General features: G+C 40.1%; 1 protein-coding gene across 1 annotated transcript in view; it reads left to right on the top strand.

Moving 5' to 3' along the window:
• dchs2 (dachsous cadherin-related 2) overlaps positions 1-15,874 on the top strand; it is a 29,501-nt gene extending 13,627 nt beyond the window's left edge. The window contains exons 10-20 of the mRNA XM_044115177.1: positions 124-363; positions 2,096-2,230; positions 3,073-3,282; positions 4,663-5,523; positions 5,608-5,721; positions 6,416-6,627; positions 6,714-6,865; positions 7,569-7,699; positions 7,809-8,095; positions 9,902-10,043; positions 11,381-15,874. Coding sequence (XP_043971112.1) covers positions 124-363; positions 2,096-2,230; positions 3,073-3,282; positions 4,663-5,523; positions 5,608-5,721; positions 6,416-6,627; positions 6,714-6,865; positions 7,569-7,699; positions 7,809-8,095; positions 9,902-10,043; positions 11,381-13,986 — 5,090 coding nt within the window. The 3' untranslated portion in view covers positions 13,987-15,874. The remainder of the gene's footprint in view (positions 1-123; positions 364-2,095; positions 2,231-3,072; positions 3,283-4,662; positions 5,524-5,607; positions 5,722-6,415; positions 6,628-6,713; positions 6,866-7,568; positions 7,700-7,808; positions 8,096-9,901; positions 10,044-11,380) is intronic.
• Positions 15,875-16,892: the final 1,018 nt, after the last annotated feature.

Raw genomic sequence — 16,892 nt, forward strand, 5'->3', positions numbered from 1 at the left:
AAAAGTAATGCTGCTGCAGCCATATTTAGCATTTCTATCATTATTTCTACCAGTATTAGTATTCCTTTACTACTGGAATATTATTTCCTCAGCTGACTGTTTAAACTCTCTGATCCTCTTTAGGCCTTTTGTTTCTCTCTGCCCCTTTGGACTATGAGACCCAGCGTGTCCACCGTCTGACTGTCCGAGCAGCTGACCAGGGCGTCCCCTGTCTGTCCTCCACCCAGACCCTGACAGTGGAGGTGGGAGATGTTAATGACCAGCCCCCCATCTTCAGTCAGACCACCTATGTTACCAGTGTGGTGGAGAATAAAGGCCCTGGAGAGCCACTGCTCAGAGTCTCTGCCTCTGATATGGATTCAGGTATTGATTCTAAGTTACTTACCTACATCTTTCCCTTTAAATATTAATATTCTGATGCTAATTAAAGCCTGTCTGGCTGAAAATTGCAGTGTTTCTGTTCCGTCCCTAGATGGCAGCATCTGCTTTTGGACTTAAAGCTTTACAACGTTGCAGCAAGAAAACAAACAAACACACTAAGTTAATATACAACCCAAAGAGAACAAAATAAAGTTAAAAAATAATTATTTTTAAATCTAGGTTCTGCAACTTTCTCAGTTTAGTAATTAAACATTTTAAGAAAGTTTATGCCAAAGGTGGTTAAATAACTAAAACTTTGCCATGTTTGCTTGACCGACAGCATAACAGTGAATTGAAGTTGTTTGCTTGATATATAATAATCCTGTCAGAGTTGCGGTTGATCATAAAGTTTATTCATATATCCTTTAATCAGCGTCTCCCTCAACCACAGTGCTGATTTTACATCCTGCTAAATTTCATTCATATGATCCTTATTTATAGTCCCTACTCAACACCTCTGTCCCGTTTATTTTAACACGTGGGCGCTCGCCCTCCAGAATCGCAGTCTGTCTCATGGCTCTGACAGTCGGAGTCTTTTTAAATGCTGGAGGCTGGAGGCTGTGCAGCAGAAGGTTCAGGAGGTGGGGAGGGGTTGACTTGAACCAACATTCCTAGGAATGAGAATTGTCCAAGAACAGCAAGCACACGGCTCCTCTGGGAGATCTGAGTGGTCGCCTTTCGTGATGATTGCGGTAATCCAAGCCATCTGTGCCAAAAGGAGCCGCTTTTTTTTTTCTCTTTTTTTTCCGTTGTTTTTTTTCTTCTCAGATTGCCTCGGCTCGCAGTTCTGGGCGCTCTCCCACCATCTTATTTGATTATTGTTTGTGGTGCTGTTTTCCATAAGCTCCCACCAAAGACATCCATTGTTCTGTGCTTGTGATGATCTACTTATCCACTTCATGCATGTTAAGCAGTCAAAGGAGATTTTAAGTCTTAAAAAAATGATGACAGTTTCCTTTCTTGCTGTCTGGCACATTCAAGCTTTGATCTTGATTGGAAATATTATGTGACTTAACTGGTAGCAGGCTGGTGGCAAAATGTGATTTGCCTCTCAAGCTCATCATGCACACATCTAAAGTTACTTTAAGAAACAGTCTGTTATTAGACGTTTCTCTGAGCTCCAGTGAGCCAGTGGAAGATCTTTACAGTTGGGTGATGTTTTCTAGGAAGAACTCCAGCAGCAGAACGCTGTCAGCAACTCATAACTGCTTAATAATAAACGATGCTGCTTGAAGAGGATGATCATTAACAGAGATTTCCTCAAGGCCAAAGACTTTTTGCATGTACAAACACCTTGACTGTTGTGTCTGCCATTCATCAGTCAATTATCACAGACAATCAATCAATCAATCAACTTTATTAACACTGTTAGATTGATTTGGTTACTGTGAGGTTACTCAGATTACTCTCGGCCAGCTTTCTTGCCAGACGAGAAACATCATCTCAACAATATTCATAAAGATAACAACAATTCTAAAGAGACCAGTGCTCAATACTTTGAAATATTAAAAACCATAAAAAGAGTAGAAAATAAAAATAAAAAGCTAAATTTTCCTCATTAGGACCAGCTTAAAAATTTAAATAAAAGATCAAATAAAACGATGTTAAAGCTATGCTAAATTTGGATAGATCGAAACAACCTGTTAAAGTCCCCGTCCTTTGTTCCTCCAATCAGAGGACAACGCCGTGGTGTGGTACAGCCTGCTGCCGGGCCCCGGCTACGAGCTGTTCAGCATCAACCCGTACACTGGTCTGATCACCACCACCACCCACCTGGACCGAGAACAGGAGCAACATTTCACCCTCAGAGGTACAACGCCCGACTACACCCAAACACTGATGAGTTTATCTTTCAGGTCTGACTGCAAACTCCGGACAGAACCAGACCAGAACCTCTGAGTGAACATTTCTAACCGCCTTCCCACCATGCAGCTCGTCATTTAATTTGTTTCCCTTCTGACCTTTTATTTTCAGCCAGATGATAGTAAGGTTGAGTCTTTCAAATGATAATAACAAAACCTGATTACATTTCAGTCTGTTTCTTATCAAAGTCATGAAGACATCTGCCTTCAATGTGAGGGTGAACTGATCCTGCAGGCTGATTTATGTTGAAGTGTCTGACCAGTGTGCATGTCCAGCCTGGGCCGACTGCAGCCCTCTGTTTGCTTTCAGTCTCACGCGGCTGCACGCCGTCATTACGCTCAGCCCCCGTCCAGCGGTGGTTAGTGATTGAAAACACTTTCAGATGTTTTATAACAATATTTGCACAGTCACCAGTAGGATGAACAATTAAATCCTATAATAAAATCTTAATGACAGGAAACTTTGAACGTGCTGAAGTCGAGCCAAAATCACACAGGAGTTTTTGTCAGGAAATACTAAAATATGTGGTGAGAATTATCCCAGCAGGTAGAATTATCATTAAAAAGGTATTTTAGACTGTATATTAAAAGCTGTGTGGGTACATTTATCTTTTCATCTATTTTTTTTTCTTTCTTGTAATTCTACTAAATAATAAACAGCTAAACTCAATTTCTTGGTCTGGAGGAGCAAACCCCAAATGTCCCTCTGAGCTCCGGGTTGGTTCTGTTACATTCTGCCAGTCTGTCAAAGTTTCCCTTATTAAGACTCATTTGTGATTTCTGTCTGCAGTCCAGGCTCGGGACAGCGGTTTCCGTCCTCTGTCGGGGACAGCCACGGTCTTGTGTTCCATCCTGGACGACAACGACAACCCTCCGGAGTTTATGCAGCCACTGTTCCAGATCAGCCTGCCAGAAAATCTTTCTCCTGGAGTTATACATACAGTTCTTGCCTCTGACCCTGATCTGGGAGAAAATGGCACTATTCACTACTCTGTACTAGGTAGGAAACCCACATATGGCTCAACCTGTTAAATTTTAAAAAAGAGAAAAACCATGCCAAAGAGCTGCACAGTGGTGCAGTTGGTAGCACTGCTGCCTTGCAGCAGGAAGGTCCTGAGTTCGACTCCCGGCTCGGAGTCTTTCTGCACGGTGTTGGCATGTTCTCCCTCTGCATGTGTGGGTTCTCTTCAGGTGCTCCGGCTTCCTGCTAGAGTCCAAAACATCACAGTTAGGTTAATGGATTTCTCTAGATTCTCCTTAGGAGTGTGTGTGTGTGTGCATGGTTGTTTGTCTCTGTGTTGTCCTGTGACAGACTAGCGACCTGGCAAGGTGACTCCGCCTCTCACCCAAAACGTTTGCTGGAGATTCTTTCTAGCAAATTTTTGACTTTTCAGATTCTAAAATTTCCTGTATTTTTTTTTTTCTAAAAGATTCAGAGCTTAATCTCAAAATTTCTGTTTTTTTATCAGAATTTTACTCCTTCTTTTCCATGTACACTGGCCCTAATACACCGCCGTAGAGAAGTGTGTAACTGTGAAATGTGGTTTTTCAGAAATACATGTCTGAAAAGTGTGGCATGCCTATGTATTCAGGCCCCTAAGTCACCTTCCACTACAGTTAAAGCTGCAGATGTTGGGTGAGGAAGACTCTTCTTATCAGCTTTTCATATCCACTGCTCATTTTCCTAAGCAAAGTAGAACAATTTCATCTCTGATTATTGATTTTCAGGCTTTTGCACAGATTTTCAAATACATTTAATTCTGAACTTTGACTTTTCCACTCCAACAGATTCATATAACTTTGATATAACCATTTCATGGTAGCTCTGCCTGTATGGTGAACCTCCACTGGAGCCTGAAGTGTTTTCAAGCTTTTGCCTTGTTTTGCTCTGTATTTAATCTCCTTCATCTTAAGAATACCATCCACACAGCATGATGCTGCCACAGCAATGGTGTGGAGTGTTAGATTTCCAGCACATATAGAGTTTTGCTGGTTGGCCTCAAATTTCTCCAAATGCAGCCTTTTTACATTTACTGTGCTGCTAAACAAATAAGAGAAATCCACAAAAACTGTAATTTTCCTTCCAGTTCACATTTTTGTACAACTTTGTGTTGGTGTGTCACCTAATATCCCAATAACACATTGCACTCTGTGGTCGTAATGTATAAAAATATAAAAATGTTTAAAGGATATGAATGGTTTTTTTTACGGCTTTGTGTTTGTTGTTTCCATTTTTTATTTGCTGTTTTTAAAAAATTCTCACACTTCACTGGAAATTTATGATGTGAATGTTTTATCTATTTGTAACAATAATACACACTGAAAACCTGAAATGAACAGCACTCTTTTTTTTTCTTTTTTTCTTTCTAAACGACTTTAGGTGAGGACTACGGAGGCCGATTCACAATCAGCAGTGAGACCGGAGCGATCAGCACCATGCAGGCTCTGGATCGGGAGGAAATTCAGAACTACACTCTCACCATTCAGGCTCAGGATTCGGGCCCCGCTCCTCTCAGCTCCACCACGCAGCTTCTCCTTCTCCTGCTGGACCAGAACGACAACGCGCCCTCCCTCAGTCCTGAGAGTTACCACGCCTCCATCAGTGAAGGCTTACCGTCTGGGGCTGAGGTCTTGCAGCTGACCGCCTTCGATCCCGACGAGGGACCCAACGGAGAAGTAACCTACACCCTGACAGACGACAACAGCCAGGGGGCTTTTTCCGTGGACCCCTTCACCGGAGTGGTCCGCACCACCAGGTCTCTGGACAGGGAGAGCCGGACTCTGTACACCCTGAAAGCTGTGGCCACAGACGGCTCCACTCAGGGCCCACTGAGCTCTGTGGCTTCACTGACCATTCAGGTGGACGACGTCAACGACAACGTGCCCGTCTGTGACCAAAACCCACTTCATGCCTGGGTCTCCATGAGGACGCAACCAAATCAGATAGTGACCACAGTGGTTGCTACAGACGCTGACCAGGGTGAGAACGGGACGGTCCAGTTCAAGTTTTTAGCCGAGGAGAGTCTGTTTGACATCAACTCCGCTTCAGGAGAGATTTCACTCAGGAGGCGAGTGAGAGCCGGTTTCTCCGGCAGAAAGCTGGAGGTCCTGGTCTCAGACCGAGGACGTCCCCCTCTGACCGCCACCTGCCTGGTGTTGGTCCATCTGAAGGGAGAGCATGACGGGCTTCAGTTCACAAACAAAGTGTACAATGCTACCATCAAGGAGAACAGCAGAGCAGGTGCGTCTCATCGCCTCTGCTCCAAATGTTTTCAATAAATAATACAAATTAACTGAGCAACATTTTCACGTTACGTTTATCAAGGTACTTGGATTACAAAAGTGGAGGCCAGTGACGACACCAACAGCAGACAGAGGATAACTTACACCATGTTTAGCGGCAACGAGAATGCAGCGTTCTCCATAAACCGTTACACAGGTACAGAGCACATTGAAATGGTTTTATTCCTTTCTTTTTATTAAAAAGTTGTTGCTGTCACCTTTAACATTAAAGGGTTGGTGTAGGGTATCTGTACTGTAGTGCCTCACACGTAGATGTCTTAACATTTTGTCAAATTAACCTTATAATCGTCAACTGTTTTTTATGATAAATCAATACAAAGTTGCTCATGAACAAAAAACACATGGTTAAAAAAAAAACATTTAAATCAAATGTTGGGGGAATGTGTCCACCAGCTGTGCACATCAAGAAGCTGAAGGTTTGTCCAGTTCTTAGTAAAACTGCTCAACCTCAGTCAGATTTAATAGAGAATGTGTGAAAATCTGCATTCCAGTGTTGTCTCTGAGTCTTAATTTGAATTAAACTCATGAGTATAGCTGTCACTCTATGATGACACGGCCATCCTGCTGGAAGCTCAACCCCAGTCTCAAATTTGCTTTAGCCTTTAGCATTGACCCATTGTTAGCTCCTCCATTTTCACTTCACTCCTGAAGTGAAAATGCTTCCCCTGCTGAAGAAAAGTATCATTTTCCTGTCTGATTGATTGTCTTACGTTCAGTATTTGCTCTGGCTGTTCGTCTGACTGAAAGTAGCTGAGTTAACACAAGTTTTAATGGCTTTTCTTTTAGCAGCAGATTTTTTTCTTCACTGACATCTTTTGCTTCTTTGTTAGGTGAGATCCGAGTGCAGAAGGAAAACTCCCTGGACTTCGAGGCGAGCCCTCAGATCCAGCTGGTGGTTCTGGCCGACAGCGGGCTGCACACGGCCCACTGCAGGGTCTCCGTCACGCTGCTGGATGTCAACGATAACGCACCGCTGTTTGAACTTAGCAACTACAGAACGGCTGTTTGGGAGGGACAAGTTCGTAACACCTACATCATGCAGGTACAGACTCTTTATTCATCACGTGGACAGGTCCAGTGGCAGTAGGGCTTTTCGATGATTCTTATTGTTTCCTGCCTTTTAAACAGGTGTTTGCCTCTGATGCTGACAGCGGTGAAAATGGACAGATTGAGTATTCCATCCTGTCAGGCAACATTAATGAAGCTTTCATTCTAGACTCTGTGAGAGGGATCCTGGCTACCAACGTTCTGCTGGACCGTGAAATAACTCCCTCTTACAGGTAAGAACAGTGTGTGTCAACTAGTGATAAATAAGCTTCTGCTGCTTCCAGTGCTTTAAAATAAAGCCCATTTACTTAGAGAAATATTGATACATTATTTATTTAATATTGAGTCAATAAAACAATCCAGTTTCTCTAATCAGCATTTAGTCATGTTGTGTTCAGTGTTAATTTCAAAGCAGGAATTCTCATTTCCAGACTGGAAAAATTAAGTGAACTGTCTGTCTGCATGTTGGAATATCTACTAGATATTTAAAGCTTGAGATTTTGTTTATAATCTCTCCCTGCCTTTAACTTCAGAACAACTTCATCCCTGATGTGACATGTTCCTTGATCTTCACGATGCTGCTTTCTCTCACAAAACCTCTGACTCCTTCACAACACATCTGACTTTATAATGAGGTTAATCTACATGTACAATGAGTCTCTGTACTAATTATGTGACTTCTGAAGGTTGCGCTGAATTTTATTTAGTAGCAGTCAAATTGTAGGAGCTGGATCAAAACTCACTTTCTCTGATCATTTTTCTTTGACTGCAGAATTATATGCAACTTTTTGTTGGTCTATTTCCAAAAACCTTAGTAATTTTAATTGTAAAGGTAAAAATGTGAAAAATATCAAGGGATCCGAGTATTTTTGCAAGATACTGATGAAATTATGTTCAGAGAGGCATTATCTCAATCTTTCCACCGTTATGTCCCAGGCTGATTCTGCAGGCAGCAGACAAGGGGAAGCCTCCACTGAGCAGTACTGCCACCGTTAGAGTCCAGGTGGTGGACGTCAATGACAACAGCCCGGCCATCCCACCCATGGAGCCCATCTATATATATGAAAGTTAGTGTAATCCTTCCCAGCGGGTCCCTCATAGCATTTTTTTTTTTTTTGTCGTAGAGAAGAATTGGAAAAGGATTCCACCTGTTATGAGATTTTTGTCTCTCTTTAGATCTACCAGCAGGTTATGTGGTCACCCAGGTGACTGCGAATGATGTGGACCTCGGTTCAACCATCACCTACAGTTTTTCAAACAGCAGCATCACCAGCGACCCATTCGCTATTGACCGCTACACGGGTGTCATCACGCTGACCCGACCTCTAGACTACGAGGCCGAGACGGAGTTCACTCTAAGAGTGTCTGCGTTGGACTCGCTCCATCAAACCAGCGGACAGGTCAAAGTTCAAGTATTGGACGCCAACGACAACAGTCCAGTCTTCACACAGGTTTCCTACCAGGTACAAATAAAACACTAAAAATTCAAGAGGCAAAACAGGCTCATGATTTACAAATGTGAATTATAACTCTGCTATGAGATTTTATTATGAATCTCCATTCCTTGATAGCAACTTTTTGCACTCAATCTAAACTATGACTCACTCCCTAAATTAAAATCACAGCATGAAGCAATTTAACCTTATAAACTGCCTGTTATTGGTCTCTTGATGTTTTCCTTTTCACACCACTTTTTCTGATTGCATCACTTCAACCTTCAATGAAAACTTTGGTCTTGACTTTAGAAAACTGTCCAGTGAATTAATCAGAAAGTAATACAACTCACCATATTTACATGAACATTCAGTGTTGCAACCACAATTTATTATAGTTATTAATGTTGTCATAGTATTGTCACAATGTTATTATTTTTAAGATGGACGACATCAGTCGTGCCAGTGAGATGATTTGTATAAATCAAGATATAATAAAGTAAAATCCAAGTAAAAATAAATCAATTTAAGCTATGGAAATGTTGCCTTTGCTTCAACTGATAGTAATAACAAGACAACTCTCTGCACTGCTTAAAACACACACAAGTGTTCTGTTTTATATATATATATATATATATATATATATATATATATATATATATATATATATATATATAAATATATAAATATTATATATATATATATATATATATATATATACATATATATATAAAGAGAGAGAGAGAGAGAGAGAGAGAGAGACCAAGGATTAAGGTCATTTCTAGTGTTTCTAGTGTTTACAAAGAAATAAGTAAAATGTACTAATTTCTCAACTATCTTGAATAAATGATGTTGTGGACAAATTAAAATCTTCAGCCCGAAGAAGCAATGCACTCAGCAGTCATAGTATTTTTACTAGAGGAGAATATGCTGCAATAAGCTTTGACACTTGTTACAGGTTAAGGGAATATTTAGCCTTCATCAATATATCCCTGAAGGCTTTTATTGTGAAAGTTTACCCGAAGTTGTGTTTGACTTTTGTTTATTTCTTCTTCTATCATTAAAAAGCCTTCCTTCCACAATGTTCCATTTTGGGCTTCCTCTTATTTAATTCTCCAACTAGATCAGATTATAACAAGTAATAACTTTAGCTGTCATAACTATGCAGATGATCCAAAGCTCCACATTACATTGTCACAAGCTGACTATGAACCTAGCCTGGTAAAAACCAGCCCATGATTTTACGCCTTGCTACCGAAGATTAAAGGACCGATGTCCCAGCAAGGTCTAGACAGACTCATCCTTGTGTTTATCTTTTTTCAAATTCATCACTGCAGCATATCTTCATTGGTGTTTTTTAAACGTTAATCAGACAGAGCTGATCCAGAATGCTGCTGCTGGCATTCTGACTAAAACCAGGAAGAAAAATGTTTGTCTAATGGCTGCCTGGAGCTCAGAGAGTAGATTTTAAAATACTGTCAGATTATATAAGTTCCATCATCAGTAACATATTAAGTCAGTGTTTTAGCCATCTTTACCTTTTTAAAATTACTGCTAATAGTTTCTGTCCTTGCACTATGTTTACAAACCCCAGTACAGTATGCTCCAGACCTGTAAACCTTGAGTTTTTTTCCACATGCAGCTAAACCATATCTTCATAGTTTGTCTTTTGTAATGTAATCAATGACATTGCGATATGTTTTATACTTGAAATTAGCTTTGTCTCCCAGTTTTGAAGATCTGTTAATGATGCTACGTTTATATTCTCATGACAACCTTTAAACAGAAACTCATACATTTTGTAAATCTTGTATGATTTTTTTTTTTTTGCTCCAGGTGGAAGTCTCAGAGCTGGTCTCAGCTGACACTTTAGTTGTGAATGTTGTTGCTACTGACAGAGATTCTGGTCTCAATGGGAAGATCAGCTACAGACTTCTCTCTTCTCCTCCTCATGCATTCTACATCCAGAAAGATAATGGTAAAAAAGGAGATTATTTGTCTGTCTGTTTATATGGTAGTATTTGGCAGTTACATTTTTGTATTTGTCAAGGAAATTCTTTTCTAGCAAATGTTTTTTTTTTCTTTCCTCATTCAGCACCAAAGTCTACTAAGAGTTTGACTGCTGCCAGCAACATATTAGCTAGTGTTTAAATGTTCAAAGCTTGTGTAAGTTATTGAACCAGAAAAATGAGAGAGCATAAAGCAGTTGTGAGACTATCGTATCTCAGAAAATCTATAGGTTTGGTCATGTGCCACTTTAAAAAAAAAAACTAAAACCAAACCATTTCTCCTCAATCTGGCCTGGCTTTATTAAATAAGGAGGATTTATCCTTCTGTATTATGTTTCAGCCCTAAATTCAATATGCAGTGAAAATTAGATGCATTCATTTATGAAGAGGACCATGACAGGAAATGTGCATGAACACTAACTAAAGGTTTATGACTACAGTCCTAAAACGTAACACAGCCTTTCTGTGGCTTCAGGACTTTTTGTCTTTCTGTGTTCCTCAGTGGACGGTTCTGCTCCACATGCTCATCATGTACAGAAGTTTAAGTGGCAGTGAAGTGGAATAAGAAATTGTTTGGTGAAACTCTTTGATGCCATCCAAGAAGAAAATTGCTCCTGCAGTCCGCATGTGATATTCATTTAGAACGGTTTTCTCAGGACATGAGGTTGCTCTGCTGCATCTAATGACTTCTGCAACTTTGATGCAACTCCAGCAACACACAGCCTCACAATACCACCGTTATTCATGCAAAGCAAAATAAAACCCGGTGATAATTTGTATATTTGGTTAAATCAGATATTGAATCAGTTTTTAATGTGGGGGATTTTTCTCCCATGAGAGCAAGTATGTGACTTCTGCTACTACTAGCTAGAGTTAGCTAGAGTTAGCTATTTTACTAAATACTAATACATAGTAATAATCTATTATCTGAGTATGCTCTCAGATAATACAGTATGGAATTGCAAAGACCAGCCAGAGTTTGAAGTAGGAGTAGCAACAGACTTACTACCTCATTCTGTTGCTGAATATGACCACAACCCCACAAGACGTTATACATGTTTATTATGAATGCAGATAGCAAGTGTAAAGGAAAAAAACATAATACTTTTGATGGCTTAAAAAACTTTGTTGTTTTTTTTCTTTAACTCATAAAGAAAAACATTTTACAGCAATAGCTTCCATAAATTTTCAACTCAATGCCCACACTACAACTTTTTGAATTTTTTGTAAATTGTGTGAATAATTATACTAGAATTATACTAGAGCCAGAATGAAATCTGTTTAATAATACATACTCTCATTACAGGTTCTATTTTCACCAACGAGCCTTTAAGGACCATCACAAACAGCAACATGCTCCATCTTCTGGTTGAGGCAAGAGATGAGGGCGAACCCGTTCGATCCACAGTCACCTCTGTGGCCCTGGTGGTCGTAGACGCAAACGACCATAAACCTTTGTTTCACCAGGATATTTACACACTCACCACTGCTGAAGATACACCCCCAGAAACCACCCTGCTCACAATTTCTGCACAGGACGAAGATTGGAGCCCAGAAAACACCCATTTAGACTACGCCATCGTCGGTGGAAATGAAGAAAAGCGATTCTGTTTAGAAGTGAAAAAGATTCCCGTTGAAAATCAAATGAAAAATGTCGGAAGGCTGGTTTTGTGTAATCCCTTGGACCGTGAGACAACTGAGTTTTATGAATTGACAGTTAGCGTTTCTGATCGAGGAACGCCTCCCCTGAACAGCTCATCGATCATTAAAGTGACTGTTACTGACTGCAATGACAATGCTCCGGTCTTCTCCAGTGCAGAGTATCATGCAGAGGTGAGTGAAAGCAGCCAGATAGGAACCAGCTTGGTCCACGTTAGTGCTCTGGATCCTGATCTTGGTGTCAATGGCCTTGTGCATTATGAAATTATTTCTGGGAACAGTAAAGGTCACCTCAAGCTGGACCCCCAGTCTGGTATTTTGATGATCAACCAATCACTTGACTATGAGGAGGATTTAAGGTATATCCTCACCATCAGAGCTACTGATGGGGGGCAGGCATCAGATAACCAAAACATGGCTTTTGCAGTCATCTATGTTAACGTTCTGGATGAGAATGACAACACTCCATTCTTCATGTTCCCCTCAGTTACCTGCTCAGTGCTGGAAAACCTCCCAGCATTCACCCATACATGCTCTGTCCACGCTATTGACAAAGACTCTGGCCCCTATGGCCTGCTGACCTACTCAATTCTGTCCTCTTGCTTCATGGACTATGGTAGTGGAAGCCCAGAGAGGAAGGAGGCCTTTGCCATTGATGCCCTGAGTGGCGACATTCACACCAGACAAACATTTGACTATGAACGTGAGAGTGAGTACTGCTTTGTAGTGGAGGCCAAAGACAAAGGTGACAAATCAGCTACAGTAAGAGTCCAAGTAGCCATAAAAGGAGTTGATGAGTTCAGTCCCATCTTCACTCAGAAGCAGTACCACTTCCTTCTTCCAGAAAATCCCAAGACTGGGGAGACAGTCGGTTTTGTGATGGCAATGGACCATGATGGAGGAGTGGATGGGCTGGTAGAGTACTCACTTTTGACTCCAACACCATTTTTTTCAATTAACAAAACAATTGGAGCTATCTTTGTGTCCGGTCCCGTGTATCGCAGAAGAATCAGCCATGCAAGCGAGGATCTGGTGGAACTGGTCGTGTCTGCAGGTAGTCCCAGATTGGGTTCCAGAACAACAACTTGCCTGGTTTTTGTCAATATCTCCAGCTCAGCCGAAGCACTTATTGGAGTTCAGCTTGATTCCCACATATTTAGTCTGAGTGTGTCACTGCTTTTGTTCCTCTTTGTCCTAGTTATCTTTGTGGGCTTGGTTCTCAGATGTAAAGTTAAAGAAGCTGTCCTGAAAAAGGCCTCTGCCATTGCTGCACAGTTGAACCATGGTACTGACTCATCTGGTGAATCGAACAGCCAGATGCACAGTGACGTTTCCTTGCAGGAGTTGACACAAGTCGGAGGTTTTGTTGCAAAGAGCGACGTCTCTAACCCATGCACCCAATCAGATTCAAGTGGCCGTGGATCGGCAGAGGGTGAGACAGCTGAGGATCAGGAAATCAAGTGGATCAATGAGTTTCCCTGTTATAAAAGGGAGAAAGTCAACAAGCTTACCACAGAGTTTCTCAACTCCACCATATCAGTTGATAAGATCTCCTCCCACTCTGTTGATGTAGGGCCAGAACATATTTTTTCTCTTACTAAAAGTTTAGCACAGGGCATAGCAAGCACAGAAAGTCTCAATCATTTCAAAGAGGAGGGTGGAGGGGAAGGATTACTGCCTGCAATACTTAGAGTTAAAGATTTAGAGGATTCCATGGGGATAAGAGGGTATGCCCCTCTCTCCAAGGCTCAAGCTTCTGCAGATTCTCTGACTTCACTGGTGTGCCTTGAAGAGCCACTGGAGGGCAGCTACAGCTGGGATTTCCTTTTAGACTGGGAACCACGCTTTCACTCTCTGGCTGCTGTGTTCACTGATATAGGTATGCTTCCTGATGAGGAGCTTCAAGGAGGCCGTGAGGACTTTGCTACAGAGTCAAGTTCTCTCATGTACCCACCGCCTCTCATAACCGGAGTGGCTCAGCCAGGCATTAGGACTGTTCCTCCAAGAAAACCTGGACGAGTACCAACCCTGAGCAGGAAGTCTTCCTACCCCAAATATGCTTATTCTCCATTAGCCAGGAATACAGGACTCACCCCGTCAGCTATGACACCCACTTTCACCCCGTCTCTGTCCTCTCTCACCCTTAGGACCCCCAGCTCCTCACCAGTTGTCTCGGACACAGGAGTTGGGGGGATTAGACTCGACTCAGGGCCCCAGACTGCAAGTCTTTTGGAGGCTGAAATCCAAGTGTAGGCATGGACCATTTTAAATGTAACAATGAATCAAGTGCTCCATAGATCACTTGAAATATTCTGGAGATTTCCTGCAGAGTTAGTTATTAACATTTCAAAACGTGCCTGATCATATGTCCAGCATCATCCAAATGCCTGTTTTCTGTAAAACTTTTCGTAGACCAAAAGTGAATTCCATGAGCCACACAGCAGCTTTTTGTTGTGTGGCTGCAATGAATAAAGCGTAATCTAACCCCTATCAGTGTAAATGTGCGTGCAGCTCTGTGGCACCTGCACACTTTGACTAAGCCCACACTGGCAAAGTGCCAGTTCTCCCGATATCCTGATCAAAGTGCTCTGGATTGTCATTCAGTGTATAAATAGAGTAAACCCCACAATGCTATTTAAAATATAGTATTTCACCACATTTCCTGACCCTTATTTCATTTTCTTTCTCGCTACAGCATGGGCAATTTTTTATTTATTTATTTTTTTACTTATAACAGATTCATCATCATACATGTTTTTCATGATAACAGACAACATGTTATTTCTTAAAAAAAGTATCTTGTTTAAAATGGTTTACTCCTACTGTTATAGCAAGCTGAGCACATGCTACCTTTGGTCTAAAATGTTTGATTTGAGTTAACATTTTGGGATTTGAATAATTTCTTTCTTCCACTGCAGCTGCCTTTCTCTGGCCGCAGAACTTTATTATTTTGAGGCCAGCTCTTGTTGCGAGTCCAGCCTCAAGGGGGAGATACTGACGACAGGGATTTAATTAACATTTCAAGTTATTTTCAGGACAGATCAATAGTAAATATGAACTTATATACTTAAAAAGTCTGAAATAAAACCTACATTCTTTAAAATATCCACAATTTAAATACAAGCAGCTGGTCATTTTAACCAATTATTGATTGTTTTACACAAACATTCAGAAAATGAAGAAGTTTTTTTTTTTTTGCTGTTCTACAGTTATGTTTTCATGACATTTTCAACTTTAACAGCCAGAGAAAAGCAGTATACTTTGTAATTATGTCTCTCTCTCTTTCTGATCAGAAAAATGGCCTCTTTTATGTTTTAATAAATTCTACCTAAGGGCAGTAAAAGAGTTGGTGTAGTCAAGGGCGTAAATCCCATCTCATCATTATAAACAGAAAAATTTCTTAACAGCAATTTTGTGGGGGTCGGCAAAGTTACAGTAAAATGTGGTTTAAAATATTTTTAAACCACATTCAAGCTGTAGGACCAAAAATGATGCAGATCAAATGTGTTTTTCTGAGTAAGTAAACTATTGAGAAGTAAAAGTAATATTGAAATGTTGCTAAGATACGAGTTTTGTTTAGTCTCACTGATCTAATCTCTGCTACACCTTTAAGGTTCTAAATACAAGAACATTCATGGGTAACTGCTCTTATTAAAATTCCTCATAAATATTGATTTATTGTAATGGCTCCCAATACAAGTTATGGACTATTTAAATTATAACTTGTTGCTTTATTTTTAAGCCTTTTTTTAGTTTAGATAGAAATTAATATCTGGGGAGAATCATAACTTAAATGTAACATTTAAAGCACTAGGGTTTATATAGAAAAATATTCCGATTTTATTTTGTGGTTTTAAAGGCTCTATGTTGAAGAAAGTGAGAAATAAAAGCATAACATATCCCCCGTGATTTACATCTATGGGTGTAGTGAAACGTCATCTATCATAACAAAGTACACGTTTATTTTATGGTCACTGTTCATAAACCAGGTCCAGATTTTTGCTCATGAATTGTAATGATCTGTTTGTTTCTCTGCTGTTTGTGTGTGCTGGCCAAACGGCGCTCATTTCTGTACATTATCATTTTTTTTGTCAATACCCAGCACTTTATGTACAATGTGTAGATACTTTTTCACTTTGGATATTAACACATTTTCTAAGAAATTTCTAATAAAGATTCTTAATAAGTGAGGTGGATGTGGTGAATGGTTGTTTTTAGCCATTTAAAACAAGTCAAACTAGAAATATTTACATCAGTGAGATAGAGCCTCATTTTAACAGACTGCTATTTTGTTCAGAACAAGCTGAATTTAGCCTGCTAGAAGTTCCAAACTGTCAAAGAAATTTGGTCATTATCACTTGATATGAAGTTATGTTATTCATTCATATTAAGGAAAAAACTAAATTATTTAATATTGAAGCAATATACTTGTCTTACAGCTTTTAAAAGATACAAATTGACAATAACTCAATAAATACACAAGTTCGTCTTTTGTCAACCATTGTCTGGTTCAACATTTTTAAAATATTGCTCCTAATATACAAACAAGCAGTGCTGCCCTCTTCAACATTTATTTATCCCCATATGTTTTCCGACTTAGATGTCATTGTAAATTGTCCACAAGTTGTTTATGTTTATGGTTGTTGGCCCTAAGGGGCCCGAGGCCAGACGCACCTTTCCTCTCAGTTCCCAAGACAGAACTGTTGAAACAAGATCTATTTATTATTTTGTGTCATGCTGAAACACTCAACTAGACGTAATAAAAATTTATGAAAGTGGAACTCGGCATCCCTCCAAATAAAGAAAAAAAAACTACAACAAGAACATCTTTGTGCTAAAGCAAACTGAAAACTGTCAGAAATTATTCACTTAATTGTGGTGTTTAGGTAGCTCTATGTATATCCCTGTTTTATTTCACAATACCTGTTTTCCTGTTTGTGCAGCTGCTTTCCTTGTATCATTGTAGAAAAAACAAAACATGTCATATACGCTATTAAAAAAACATAAAACATTCAAATTAGTTAAACGTTTAAAGCTATGAGTCAAATTTACACTAATCACAAATATGGCAGAAATTACAGCAAACATCTACAGTACATAAGAAAGAAAAAAGAGAAACGTTTTAAATGGGGAATGACAGGACCAAGGTTACGAATAAT

This window comes from Gambusia affinis, linkage group LG04, assembly GCF_019740435.1.
Source record: "Gambusia affinis linkage group LG04, SWU_Gaff_1.0, whole genome shotgun sequence".
Taxonomy (NCBI): Eukaryota; Metazoa; Chordata; class Actinopteri; order Cyprinodontiformes; family Poeciliidae; genus Gambusia; species Gambusia affinis.